The sequence below is a fragment of the Gymnoscopelus braueri genome (genome assembly GCF_963280865.1).
Source record: "Gymnoscopelus braueri genome assembly, chromosome: 7".
Lineage (NCBI taxonomy): Eukaryota > Metazoa > Chordata > Actinopteri > Myctophiformes > Myctophidae > Gymnoscopelus > Gymnoscopelus braueri.
Window position 1 is genome coordinate 16,517,027 of NC_137608.1, and position 15,345 is coordinate 16,532,371.

General features: G+C 41.1%; 1 protein-coding gene across 10 annotated transcripts in view; it reads right to left on the bottom strand.

Annotated features, from left to right (window-relative positions):
* Positions 1-218: 218 nt before the first annotated feature.
* Positions 219-15,345, bottom strand: part of LOC308089491 (ral guanine nucleotide dissociation stimulator-like) — a 47,563-nt gene continuing 32,436 nt past the window's right edge. For 5 of the 10 annotated variants that reach the window (XM_080434249.1, XM_080434247.1, XM_080434245.1 and 2 more), the window contains exons 8-18: positions 14,097-14,181; positions 9,943-10,020; positions 9,174-9,260; positions 8,539-8,571; positions 7,961-8,082; positions 7,610-7,705; positions 6,879-7,116; positions 6,097-6,171; positions 4,920-5,270; positions 3,771-3,885; positions 219-3,448 (exon numbers count right to left, since the gene is read on the bottom strand). In XM_080434249.1, the coding sequence (XP_080290375.1) occupies positions 3,273-3,448; positions 3,771-3,885; positions 4,920-5,270; positions 6,097-6,171; positions 6,879-7,116; positions 7,610-7,705; positions 7,961-8,082; positions 8,539-8,571; positions 9,174-9,260; positions 9,943-10,020; positions 14,097-14,181 (1,456 nt within the window). In that variant the 3' untranslated portion in view covers positions 219-3,272. The remainder of the gene's footprint in view (positions 3,449-3,770; positions 3,886-4,919; positions 5,271-6,096; positions 6,172-6,878; positions 7,117-7,609; positions 7,706-7,960; positions 8,083-8,538; positions 8,572-9,173; positions 9,261-9,942; positions 10,021-14,096; positions 14,182-15,345) is intronic. The other 5 variants (XM_080434243.1, XM_080434248.1, XR_013933512.1 and 2 more) reach the window with 4 other exon arrangements.

The window sequence follows — 15,345 nt, forward strand, 5'->3', positions numbered from 1 at the left end:
TATTTAAAAAAGAGAGAAACAAGCACATATTTTCAATCTCGTACTTAATGCGATGCAGCTTGAAGATCAGTTCTTTGTGGCAGAACCTGGTTTGTGACCCATTCAGTGTCCCTGAGACCGACTACGTTGCGCTACTACAGTATGTTTACATCAAAGGCAGATTGTTTTTTATAAATATACTGTATACAGGTTTTAGTAGTCACCAGAAAGAGAGGCCCTTTACTTTTATAAATGTAATGTTTTTATTCATATATACATGAATATATTAATCTATAACCAAGAAAGGAGAGAATGTACAATGCAAAACAAAATATCTATATACAAATCAATAAATAAGGACATAATTGCTGACAGTTCCATATACTACATTGTTTTGTGTTTTTGGGAGAGTTAGGAAAAGTAAAACAAAGATAGACTGCAGTTATAAAAGTTTAAAATCCTTGTTAAAATGGAAATGGCACCAGAGCACAGTTCAGGAAAACACAAAGCAAGCTGGTTTCCAGTTTCTTTCTCTTACACCCAGCTTTATGATCAAACTCAAAAAGAATATTCAAATTATCATGGTCATTTATTTCAATACAGAGTACTATGAATAGCTCACAACAAGCCATTCCACCCCATCAACCTCATACGTAAAGACATGCCTGCATGATAATTAAATTAATTTCAATGAATGTGCACATAGCAATGTTTATGTTCTAAAAACTGGCATAGAATAATAGCACACTCAAGGTAGGTTGTTTCCAAATCATGGCTTAAAGTTGTGTGGGATTACTGGATTCTCCATGGGGTAACAACACTGTCTTTCTGACTTTGCATCAAACGGGTACTACATTTTTTATTAGTGTTCTCAGATTTTTTTTTCTTTAGAGAAAATGTGACAAAACAGTAAACATACAAATATTTTTATATTGATATTTTTTTCAGTGTGAAAGGCAGAGGGCACATAAATCAAAGCAACCCTGCCCCTCCGTTTTTTGGCACATGAAGGGTAAAGCCCATTGCCTTTTATTCCCCTACTGCCTGTAAACAGCTAGTCCAACAACTACTAATTTATTCTATGTGAGTGAGGATGGGTTTACATATTAACTATTGACACCATACGAGAACAAGAAATTATTGTTCACAGTGCTCAACATAATGTGCCAATCAGAATGATGGGCAAAGTGAATGAGTCAAGGTGACGGTCACAGTGTTCAAACAGCAAAGGATTAAAGCTCACCACAGTGACACACCCACACAGCAGAGATAGCCAATGATGTTGTTCGTTTTCCCTACTGCTTGCCACCATATTGCTTTCACACATTCTGCTTTTATCAAGTTGGTTTGTTCAATCGATCATAGGAGGAGAACATGCAGGTTAAACAAAAAAAAAGGCATACATGGTTGTTGCAGTGCAATATAGGTGACTAGTGTTTTTGTTACCATGTTATGAAAAAAAAACACACACACATACACACACTTTAATCAAGGACAGCACAATGTTTTTTTGTAATTGTGGTGAGAACAATTTGTTCCTCTCTTGTGGAGTTTGGCAGCTATATGGGCATTCATCAGGCAGTTATGAACCACAAGGTGCAGAGTTCCTACACATTTCCCGTTTTCTTTCTTTTTCTAGACTTCAGTTTACTTGAAATCTCCACACTTTTCCAGACCTGCTTAATGACCCTATAAGCATAAAGACATTCTTTAACTACATGAACCCTGATGTCCATATGACTCTGTATTATGGGCATGTCATAATAGGCAAGATCTACCGATCTGCTATTTTCGGCAAAGAGATTTGGTATAAAGGGGGTAAAAGGAGAGGGCCAACAGACCCCTGGAGGAACCAGTCAACAAAGTGTTTAGGGTTAAGCCCTATTCAGAAATGTTCAAAAATCTAGTTCAAATGTTCAAGCAGATCTACAAGCTCACAGTGCATGGCATTATGAGCAACTATTAAAAAATAAATAAATAGCTGAGCACTATTTTTGAAACATTTATAACATTTCCGTCTATAATAACATGCCCAAAATAGGGACACCAGGGTGAAAGTGGTTAACTAGTTCTATGGTAAACCTACACATATCCACTCCCAAACACCAAATACTAATATCAATCATACTACCCAGAACGGTCACATTACGCCTTCATTTGAATCCCAAGGTGTATCAACGCGCACAATGCCACGCTCCTGCACAGTGCCGTCAAAAGACATGCATACCGTCATGTATGTGTTGTCATGTACTGGGGAAAGAATAAATGCAGTGCTGATGTATAAGTGCAGTTTGTACGACCTCTTTAGAAAGATAATTAGCAGCACCATATCAGAGCAGAAAAGTTGCAAAAACATGTACAAAGCAAAAGAGTTACTATATGATGATTCTATTAACAAAAATGTGTATGGTCCATTGCAAATTAATATACTGCAAAGTGGGTGTTAATTGAAATGATTATATACACACAATTTGCTGCCTTTTTGTTCTCGTCTTTTTGTCACCAGCTGACCCAGGTCATTACCACATGTGTTCTGTGTATTGTAGTGGTTATGATTAAAAAAAAGAAGAAGAAAGGAAAGGAAGAACAGTGGCATGTGACTCATGGCTGTTCCAAATGGATTCGGACTCCATTTTATACTTGGTTTTTCTTACACTTGAAATAGCACTGACCACTTACTTGACCTATTTTGAACATGGCAGCTATTGACGTAAACTGTTCAAGCTTATAATAGCTCTCAACCCATGTGCCATTGCTCCGCTGTGGAAAGCACCACATCACCAGACCACCAGAGTCCTGGCCAGTAGTGTTCTGTGGGCTACCGTGTGCGCTCCTGTGCACTGGCTTGTTGACACAATGTTAAAGGAGAGTGTAAATAATAGTGTTCAGTGTTCCCATGATGTGTCCCATTGAGCCATGACAAGCATGGCCGAAACCAGGAACTCGGGAGGGTGAGAGGGTAAATGCAGCTTCTGCTTGAGCTCTCCTGAATGCAGGAGCGACTGGTTGAGAAGATCTCAGCCTTTTTGAAGTGCGGGATCAGGTCCTGTTGACATAGCTGTTGTTAGTAAGCGCTAGCGAACTCCTTAGCTCCTGGCTAATCCACAGGTAGGTGTCCTTGGTCCTGTTTCGCTCCTCAGAGCTCTTTCCCCTTCTCTCTCTATAATTTCATCAATACTCTCATCCTTCAGGCTAGTCAGACTCCAAGGGGGGTAAAGACATAGCCAGCAGACCTGAAGATAAAGTTCAGTTTTTATAGGGGATGGGGGAATTGTGGGGATGGGGGGCAGCCCTCAGAAGATCCCTTTAGCGATTTTCAACCCCTTCTGTTTCATGCGAGGCAGTGTTGAACTGGCCACATTCTTGGCTCGCATCGGCCTAGCCGTGCCTCGCTTTTTCAGCACAAAGTCATAGTTGGCAGTGGAGTTCATGGCATAGAACACATTGGCATTGTCTGGGATCCGCAGCTCTGCAAAGCGAGAGAAGAGGCAACATATAAGTGTTAAAGCATTGAGACAGCAGGTTACAAATATTCTCAGTAATGGAGTGTTTACCAATGGCTATGAGGCATACACTTCTATGCTGGAACAATGACAGCATGTTATCACATCTTGACAAAACAAAATGTTAGAAAATACCAAATTACTGCATTGTGGTAGTGTTCAAAATACCATTGAAGCGGAAAGATAATTTTTACAGAATATCAAAAATACCATTAGTAACCACCCTCCAAACATTCTACAACAGGCCTTTATTGTGGTGGAATTACTCCTTTAGGTGTTAAGCACTACCTTTGTCTTCAGCGATTTTCTGCATCAATTCATAGTCCTCCGTTTTCTCTCGCTCCAGGTTGTGTTTGATCATGGCCTTCCTGATGACTGCTGGCGTCTTGTCCTGACTGGTCACCTGAACAATGGCATAAACATTAAGCAGTTTTACCGTTAGATTTCCAAGTTGATAAACATGGCCTCTCAGTCTTATGTCAGTTCAAAGTCCCACTATCTGTATCAACCTCTGACTCATAGCAAAGGTAAAGCAAAATACGATCAAAATACTTCATCCCTTAAATTGTGGATGATCGTTATATCCTCTCTAATAAATTTGAACAAGTTATCCTCTTGAAGGCAGTACAGAAAGCCCAGAATCACAAATAATCCCATGTCATTATGTTATTTCTTAATTAATTCCGTTTTTTTTTACTAATCCTCCAGCCCATAGCGGAAGCTTTATTGTGTTTTATTGTGTCTTGAGGTGTTTGATTGAATACGGACTGTGCCCTTGTCTGTTTGTACTGTAAATCAGTGTTTATCAACCCTGGCAAACGTCCCAATTTTGGGCCGGGGCTACTGCTGAGGTGTGCCGCGCCGTTTGAAGATGGTTTGAAAAAATATATATATAAAAAAAACTTTTTTTTTTTTTTTTTTTTTTAAACAATAATAATAATCAGGCATGCAAACAGCCCCGAGGTGAAAAGGGTGACAAAATGCTGTTTTTTTCGGATCAGGTGTCACACTATTGCCCTATTTGGATTCAAAACGGCTAGTGGAAGCTGAAAAGCTACAAGTTTGCATGTCTGAATAATGCAAAAACAGAAATATTTGTTTGCATTTGCTTTTTTTCTCCCCCATATATTTTCATGATAAAAAAGTGCGTATCGTATCGAAATCGTATTGAAGTTGTGTGCCCAATATCGTATCGTATCGTTTCGTGAAATTCGGCACACCCCTAGTGTGTGTATATAGATATACCGTATATGTATATATATATAATTATATATATATATATATATACCATATATCTAGGTGTGCCCTGGGATTTTTTGGCTATGCCAGGTGTGCCTTGGCACAAAAAAGGTTGATAGACACTGCTGTAAATAATACAACTACGACTATCAGTCTTCTCTGCGCTAACCCTTCTCTATTCATCTCCCACACGCTCACCAGGATGCTCTTGTACAGGTTTCCGTTCTCCACATCCAGACTGACGCGGATGATGCAGCAGTCATCCACCTGCTGGTTGTACAGCGGTAAGGACAGGGTGGAGTAGTTGGACACAGCTGACACGGACCGTTTATGGGAGCGGGATGCCGACAGAGGGGTGGATGAGGAGACCGAGGAGGAGGAGGCACTGCTGGAGCCCGAGCCGGACCCCGAGCCCATGCCCGAGGTGTCGAGAGACGACAGGGACGTACATTCCCAGAACTGGAGAGGAGGACACAGGAGAGGGAGGTTGGCACGTTCCGTTTTCCAAGCGGCCACTCTACCTCCCGAGCCATTGCAGCCCATGTGCAGCTGATGTGTCCAGATATTTCAAAAGTTAGACCCAAAGAAAGTATATATATACATACATACACACACACACACACACACACACACACACAGTATATATTGTGCATATATATATGTGTAGGTAGTATGTGTGTGTGTAACATTTATTCTAACAATAACTTGCAGCTTGCAGAAGCTGCAAATTATTGTATAACTGAATCTACTACTATCAAGAGTATAATAGAAATAATGAAAAATGATTACAATAGTAAAAATAAGAAAAAGAAACACAAATGAGCTTAAAGCGGCACTATGTAACTTTTGTTAATGAACAAAATGTAATTGTGTCCAATCTGTATGGTAGAGTATGTTAATACAATATAACCTATACAATTGGGGTGGTTGTATCTTGCCTTCCTGCTCTTCTATTGAGACATTTAGATCGTGTTAAAGATCATGTCTCTGTAGACAAGGGTTAGGCAGCACAGCTCTTAGCCACGATGCAGAAAGTTTAATTAGAATGAAATGAAACCAACGTTTCGACAATACAGTCTTCCTCAGGGTTTAGAGATCATGTCTCACCTAGACACAGGATCTGACACGAATTTTGACCTGATGGTCTAGATTCAATTTATCCCCTGAGCAAGCAGGCAGGCTCTTTTAGCTCAATGGTAAACATTGCAGCAAGTGCGCAGGAAACCGGGTTCAAATCCGGGGTAGAAGAGGAAAGTTACATAGTGTAGCATTAATACGGTGTATCCAACGCATTGCATAATGGTGCTGCATTGTTTCTTTGAATTAGCCTGGACAGTGGGAAAGTAGAAAAGTAGAAAGAATGAAAGTAAGCTACCGTAGAGGTGGTGTCGGCCACCTGGGTCTCTCTCCCCAAAGCAGAGACTGAATGTTTTACAGAGGGTGTAGAGGTCTAGAAACAGAGGAAAGGGGAAAAGAGACAGTCAACCCAGAGCCCAAAGATAGAATAACCGTGTTCAGAATGATAGTAGTGGTTAAGAGATGCACGCACATCCAAACATTTCGACGGGTAGTGGATCAAACTAGATAAACAGAGAACAAAAGGAGAAGGTCCGCAGTCTTGATGCTCCCAACATAATTTAATAAATAGAGCGGTCAATAAATAACAACGTTTCAGCCTATGTGGCCTTCGTCAGGTATATCAATCTAGGCCTTGGTCAGGTATATATACCTGACGAAGGCCACATAGAAAACGTTGTTATTTATTGACCGCTCTATTTATCAAATTATGTCGGGGGCATCAAGACGGTGTGCAGAATGATAGTAGCCACATCACTGTACTGCTGTCCGCTGACAATGAAACTAGACTACTACCTGGGGTAACCATTTGTACCACAATGACGAACAAGTGAGACACAGAAAGGCTACTATATATAGTAATTTGCTTATGATGGATGATGCTGCAGTCAGCATCTCAGGTAATTAGTTGTTGACATTACTGGTGTGAAAGCTGGTATTCTGCCCTTGTCTGGGCTCCAGACAATACAAAGTCCCTTATTCTTGTAAAGAAGGAAGAGGAAAAGCCTTCCAGGAAAGGGATGGGTGAACACTAATGGGTTTTATGATCTGCAATCTCTTGCCCGCTTCCGCTTCCCTCACCTTCCTCTCGTGTCCCTCAGGCGAGTCGGACAGGAAGCTGGCATTGACGTCCTCCAGGTCTGAACCACTGGAGCTGACGGAGGTGACACTGAGGGCATCGCCGCTGTCACCACCACCCCCACCCCCGCCCCCACCCCCGCCCCCGCTACCCCCTTGATGCGGTCTGTAGTGGGAGTGGTCGAAGGACTTGGAGTGAGAGCCTGACGCGCCGCTTGAGCCGGCTTCTGTCAGCTGACGACTAGAGACGTAGAAATGGGAGAAAAAATACATGGGGATTCATGAGAAGTTGGTTTGCACGATACTGGCCAACAGTTATGTTGAGGTTAATCTTCTGTTGAATGTTATGATTTTGAACATTGACACAAGTGTTCAAAGGTGTGTGTCTATGTATGAGGAAATAAGATTTCAGTATTTATGATTCGCTTAGCCCATTAAAACCATGAAAGCATCTGTGTCATTTTAGATTTTAGTGTTGGCTATTCAAAAATAGCAGATATACAAGCTCACAGCGCGTCACTTCGTGTCGCGCAGTGAGCTTGAACATCTGCTATTTTTGAATTTTTTTTATTGGTTTAGAAGGCATTTGTAGAATAAAATTTGTGTTTGGGTCAGAGATTCAGCACAAAGAAATGACAACAATTGTCCATTTGTGTCCTTGGAGAGAAACATTTCTGTCATCGCTATTTGACCAGGCCGAGAAACTCCCGCAGGTCCATGAACATGACACTTACTCGCTCCACCGTTTCATGATGCCCCCATTCTTCTTGGCTCTGAGAGTGTTGCTGGCCGACTCTGACAAAGGCTCAATCTCACAGGACAGATTGTAGCTGTGGGAACAACACATCAAGATGATGTTTGAAGATACGCATTTGAACGTCAGAAGTATTCTGTAACCGAAAGGTCACGTCATGTCTGATACTCTTCAACAGCTAGTGCTGTGTGTCCTGCCCAAGTGTCCCTGAGCAAAGACCCCTCCTTACTCGCTGTCTCTATATCTCTAGTAAAAGCCATTCCTCATTCAATGTTTATTTAATTCTAAGCGTAAAATACACTGTTCAAATCAAAGCAGAGGGTCGACTGACCTTTCTGCCTCGGTGAGTTTCTCCACCCCTGAGAACCACTCTCTGAAATGGCTGTCCTGAGTGAAGCTGTAGTTGTTGGAGGCCAGCTGCAGCAACTTGATCTGTGCTATCACCTCAAACTCCTGCAGAGGACAGGGACACAGAGAGGATAGGGACACAGCCCTTTTGTTAACTTAGACATTTTTTCAAAAGCCCTTTGGATTGTTCTTTCATTCCACCTGTGTTGTTTTATTATCAATATTAAATCTCTTCCCTTACTATATGGTGATTGTAGATGGGGTGTTTAAATGGTTGACAAAATACACAAAAAATAATCAAAATCTGGTCATGACTAAATAAATGGATCTTTTTATTTGAATAAATAATATATATTTACAATACAGCATATAATTGTAAGACCTTAGCAGTTTTATGCTCATAGTTCTGTTTTTCAAAGTGACCATTAGCAGTTAGTAGTGGATTTAACTAATTAATTAGTTCTACCACACAGGTGTAGTTTGTTTAAAAGAAATGCCCAAACGGCCTTCCCTAATGTTATGTACATAAAATAATCATAAACAAACAGCAGCTGAACCTACCTTTCGTCTCTTCTCAAAGTTAATCAGGCCAACCTGCAAGACAGAACGGCAAAAGTTCTGTGAAGTTATAATCACGCAGTGTTATGTTTATATGTCTTACACAGTAAAGTCCTCAGTGTCAATTTATCGATTTGTAACTCAGAGGGTACAAATTGTAACCAAATGGATACTTATGGGTCCCTTTACGGGTCCATTTGGTTACATTTGTACACTCTTACAGAGTAAAATTACTTAATGTAAAAACTAGGAATTCATGTGGATCTCGGGTGCCACATAGAAATGGCATGACTCCAATGTGGATATATTGGACTTGTGTCCAGCCTGTGACATCAGTCAGATATATGACGTCAGTAACGTATGACCTTCTACTTTATGACGCATGACTCTACATTTGTGCAAGGTTTCAGCACGATCATGGACCCATTGACCTCCATTAGTTTCAAAATGTTAAAGAAATTAGTGGGGTACTACTGTAGGCTCCTGGCCGGCAGCGTGCATACATAATTTGTCGGTTTTGCAAGATTAGCTCCGGACAGACAGACAGACACACACACATTCATAGACGACAAGCCTCCTGCAGAGCCATGCCCGTTAAAACCCTCTGTATGATTATTGTTTTTCTAAATGTGTCTTACCTCTGAGTAATCCTTCATAGCCGTGTCCATCATGACCAGGTCAGTGAGGAAGGTCCCCAGATAAGGAATGGTCCCCTGCATTACTCCCTGGGAACAGAGTAATGATACCAGATTAAGAACACATTGTAATGGTGAAATGGCAATCAAAAAATGTGTTTGGAGATTTGGGAGATGTAGTTTATTCAACTGTTGTGCTCATTGTATAAGGACATATAATGTGTGATATAGTAATACACGTCCAAGATATAGTTCATTTGCATCAAGGTAGGGAAGATGTAAGATATCTTAACCCTATGGAAGCCTTTGGAGATGACCTTTGGAGATAAGCATAAAACACTTCTGTGGAATACATTTGCCCCACCTTCAGTCTCTTAAGACAGTCTGCAGTGGATTGACTTGCCACTAGATGGGGCTGCTGAGGGAAAGACTTGATAATGCCCTCAATCCTAAATGGGCTGCAATGGATGCATTCTGTTGGCATGTAGTGGTAATTAACTTTCAATTACCACCAATTAATTTTTAAACAGAAGATGGGTCCATGTATTTCAAAATTCCAACGTAAAATGTAACAAAAAAATGTGTGGCTGGGAAATTCTGACAGTGGATAAAAAATGCGAGGGACCCTTAAGCAAGGCATTGTTCACAAAATAGCTCCAGAGGAGCTAGAGGAGCTGCTCATTGGCCAACAGTAATGGACAGCCAGGGCAGAGAGAATCCCAGGCTGTACAGCTGTTTGAAAATGAACGCATAAAAAAAGTCACACACTTACCAATTCTCTCTGCTGTTGGTGCCTCCTCTGAGCTCGCTTGGGGTTTAGTTCCAAAGTGGCGAATTTAGAAGTGCCCTCCTACACAGCAAGATAAATAGACATTAAAGTACGCACACAAGCAACACTTGTGTAAAATTTTCATATACTGTATATCGTTGCTGTCGGGCAGAAACCTCTTATCTCCATATTCAAACTTTGTGTTTTTCGTAAATTAACAGCCTACTTAATCATACTACAGCGTCACACTAAAGCATCAAAAGTAGCAGATCTACAAGCTCAAAACGTGGCGCGAAGCAACACTTTTCGAGCTTGTAGATCTGCTACTTTTGAATTTGAATCCTGAAAAGTTTTGGACATATGAGGTTTCCACACGAGAGACGATATGCATTTATGAGATACAGATTTAATGATTTTATTTGCTGTGTGTAATCCTAAGCGAAAAACTGTGAGTTGAACTCAGAAAAATACGAGTGAGCGGAACACCCAGTGCTGATTGGTTCCAGCTGAATTCTTCACAATCCTGCAACGCCAAGGGACTTCTTCAGCCCCCCCATGTAACATGAGCCTGCAGCTCCAGAGCTTTGCCTGATACTGTGCAGATACTGTAGCAGTGGTGGAAAGTGACTGTGCAGTGAAGTGATGTACATTTATTGAAGTACCGTACTGTATTTAAGTGCAATTTTGAAGTACTTTACTTGAGTATATCAATTCTTTTATACTTTAAACTTCTATTCCACTACACCTCAGAGGCAAATATTGCACTTTTTACTCCACTACAATTATTTGATAGCATTAGTTAATAGTTACTCTGCAGATTTATATTATTAACACAAAATAATGCATTTCGCAATTAAGCCCCATTTTATACTTTGATAAAAGTATAAAATAAAATACTTTACTTTGGTACTGTAAGTATATTTTGATGCCAATACTTGATGCCCGTACTTTTACTATTTTTAATACAGGCCTTTTACTTGTACCACAGTATTTCTACATTGTGGTATTGTTTCTTTTACTTAAGAACAAGTCTAGAGTACATCTTCCACCACAGTGTAGATAGAGCTGATCCAGAGCGTACGCCCCCCCCCCCCCCCCCCCGCAAAGGGGTGCCCTTTGCAGCGGTGACGTGCCCAATCCGGGCAGGGCTCTTATCTACACCTGCCAAAAGCGTCTGACTCTTGACGTCAACGGGGATTCCCTCGGGGCCCCGCCCTGGGCTATTCTGCCTACACTTGTGGTGTCAAGTAGTCAGGCTGTTGGGTCAGCGCGCGGGTCAGGTTTCGCTGTTAGCGAGTTACGGTAGTTCAAGTACAGGTTTCCCCAACACATTCTTCCACTTCCGATCACCAGTCAAAAGTTGTCAAGGAGAAAAACAGGAACAAGTGCTGGACTTGTTTGCAGTGTGATCCTTGTTTTACAGAACAGAATACATACAGTACATTGTGTATGCATTTTCTTCCTTTCAAGACTGTAATTTCTTCAATATGATGCAAGTTAAAGTGGTCTGGGCAGTATGATGACCTGCTAGGTCATATCTCTGTACACTTTAAGACTAATTGTCCTAACCACAATGACAGTGAGTCTAGTCGTATACTCTAATGGTGATCAATATTTTAATCCCATACTTTTATTACATTTTTGTTAAAGCCCCAAGATCCAAAAATGATCTAATTTAATTCCCATACTTCCAAGCACTGTTTAGGAACCCTGATCTAAAGCAAGAGATGGGGAGATCTAAACTCCACCTAAAGAATAATCCATTGTGAAGTGAGGTGAAGTTTGAAGGAGAACTTCTGTTGCTGTGAACTGAATTAGCACATTCCCTGTAGACTCCATCAAAGAGAATGGAATCCGTCTCTGATCTTGGAAGAAGTGCAATGCCTGCCTGAAAAACTGTTTGAAATATTTATGATAACTGGCCTAATCAATGCTGTTGGGTTATCCATGTTCACACTATGAATTGAATACATGGGGACCATGTATTAGGCTTTCATGGGCTTTTCAATCCTATTTAGTTGACCTTGTATTTAAACTGTACTCTCATGTGCATTTTTTCTGCAAATTTCTAAATAAAGTATTCAATCAATCAATGCTGACATCTGGTACAGGCCTATGTATAATAAATAAATAAAAACTCACAACCCTGAACATCTCTTGTTCCCTCCGTTCCCAACTATGAAGGTTAAATTTGACCTTGACTTTTTGAACCCAAAAGTTAAACTTTTCAGGACAAACAGTTTCATGAAACTGGACCCATCCATTGTCAAGTAATTATGTTTAATAGGCACAGACAGGAGTGAATATAATACCCTCCCACGCCTTGCTGCGGGCTGAATAACGTGACAGTATGTCACGCTGCTTGATTAAAGGCTGAACATTAAACGCTGAACACATATGTGCAAAGTGATACAGTACGTATAGCATGTCATGTTTTTGTGAATTTCGGTTAAGTTGTCATCGCGTCCCTGAACACACTTCCTGTACATTTATTGTGCTCAGCAACTAAAGCGGTTACCATTACATAGAGGATAACACTCTATCAACTGCTCAACACCCACCCAAATGGTACAATGAGTGATAACCGACTACCATGGTCCATGTTGTATCCCAACAGGATACATGCTGTTCTACAACACAGGATGTTTTATTTGTCAGTTATTAATTTGCAACTGCAGCTGTGCTTAGATAGATATGAGGATGTGCAATGATAGGTCATATTACAGTATGTTTCCTGTTATCTGTTTGACTTTCAGAGATAGGTTTTACATAACGCATGCAGGCTGATTAAACGGTTTCGGAGATTTGGCCTCGGAAACGCTCCTCCCGACAAACGCGGGGGTGTAGCCGGATTGAGGCTGGTCGGAATCAATTATCTGCCTGGATGATTCCGTAGAGTGAGGGGTTCACCGATCGTATCTTAAAGTTAATCTGCTCACAGATGCATCGGGGTCACCCTGAAAGTTATCAAACATGTTTGATATTTATCTGGGACGGTCATGTGTGACCCACACACACACACACACACACACACACACAATCTTGCCAAGTCTACAAGATTGAGCGTGAGCTTCTGGGATGTGTAAAACGCATCTGGAATCACAAACATTGTGTAGTGTGGCCATGATCAGCTGTGGCTGATCGCAGGTAAGTTAGTGAGACTGAAGAAATGTGTGTGTAATGCTATTACGGTATAAACATTTAAGAAACTCATAAGGCTTTTATTAATGTTCTTAACTCATTGACTGCCAGAGTTAAAACCTCGTTCATAGCAGCCCTTGCCAGCGATTTTCGTGTTTTTTTGTTTCGTTATTTTGTTATTTAATTCACATCTAGAAAGTCTACCTTGACACTTGAATCGTTTTGATCGTTCCACCACCAGAGAGCAGCACATACCAAGCTTGATCGCCTCTCGATCACACTCGCCCCCTCCCAGACCCACTCACACAGTGAAACACATGAACCGGAAGTGAAATGACTCAGATTCTGTTATCGGCGAAAATTACTTTGTGATGCACAACGGGGATGACTGTTCGTCACCCAGACCATAGATTATAGGAGGGGAGGTCTCCGATCGCTTTTCATAGCGTGTGAAAAACCGTTTGTTTCCCTATTATGGTCGAAAATGACTGGGGGGGAAAATGTAAAACCGAAAACGGAACCCAAGTCATGGAACCGGATGCAGTGGTGGTTGAAGTAAGTGGAACCCGAAACTTAGCCTGATTCATAACAGAATAGCGTGATCAGAGCATAAAGATCAATAAAGACGTTAGATCGCATTAATGCGATCCTGGCGGCCAAGCGCGCTATTTATTAGATCGCGTTAATGCGATAATGGCGGCCAATGAGTTAAGCAGACAATAAACTGTTAACAGGTTTTTTTTACTTAAAAATGTTATACAATGCTATTATTAAATGTTATATAGCCTTAATAACGCATATCAATTTGGGGGTCCTTGGCACAAAAACGTTTGAGAACTAACTGATTTAGAAGGCATTTTTAGAATCTGCCTCAGGTCTTAAAGGGTTAAAGTCCTACCCTTCAGGGCAGTGTGACTGCCAACACACCAATCATTTAGGCGTGAGATTCATTGTAAACCGCTGTGAGCTCCATAATGAGTTGACCACTATTACATAAGAGTCACTTCCTAACCAACCTTGACCAGCAGTTCACGGCTGAGGGAGTAGTTGTTGTCGTCTGAGAAGATCTCTGACAGCTCACGGAAGGTGCGGAAGTTCTCCCTGTTGACAGAATGAGGCCAGTGCATGAGAACAACGTACTGTTAGCCCACCTGTCCTTAACTTCTCCCTGTCCTTCACCAAACAATAACAAGAGGCTCTTAATTAACCACTTTCAACCTGTCATCCCTAATTGTCAAAATCGTCAGAAATTGACACAATTTTTCCAAAAATAGCTAAAACAGTAGATCTACAAGCTCACAATGAGTTGTGAGCTTGTAGATCCGCTATTCTCACTATTCCTCATACTGTACTGTATGTACCCAGATTGCCATGAGGGCCATGTCCACCCTCATTATGGCTGTATGCCCATTCAAAAGATGATATGCCCTGAGGCCACATTGGCCTTGATGCCCCACCCACAATGCTCCAGTTTGATTGCACCGTTTCCACTCTTTTCCTGTCAATACAGTTTTTAGACACCAAAGACTTTTGTTGAAACACTGTGCACATAAACAATGGTGGTTTTGATTTCGAGCATGATATGAGCCGCACTGGACAACCTGGCTATTTATGAAAGTTTGACACAAATCTGGTACAGCTAAACTAGGAGACTTTATTGAACTCATCCTGATGCCACAAAAGTGTGACATTCATCTATGTGGTCCAAGGAATCCCTGAACATACACTGCATTTCCCCCTAATACTCCCCATTCAAAAACGAGTCCAGCGACACTGATTAGGACTGAGCGTGTATGAAATAAACAGCTTAAGTTCAATCCATTATTTGTTCACACCTTTTTTCCTCCAAGTCATAAAATGGGCTCATAATGTAAATCTGCCAAACAAAAAAAGCTACAATAGTTCTCAATTGTTTTTTAAACCATCTACTAAAGCATGACGTATGGCTGCGCTCCGTGCATCGGAGGAGCCCCGAATTTGCCGTCAGTGCACACGTGCAGCTTGTTTTGATGCCATCGTTGTGCCAGTGAAAATGGACACAGACTCTTACACAAACACGTCAGCTGCCTCTGTGTATTTATGTCGGGGCTGACGCAGAAGTGCATGGAAATATTTACATCGGCTCATCCAAAAAAACATCATAATCACCATGTTCTTCTGTGGTCACCAGTAGATTGTTATGTTTTGTTAAGTTAGTCTCATGGTTATTCCACATTTGAACTCTATCTGAATCTACCCAAAACTCCAGGACATTATATAGGCCTA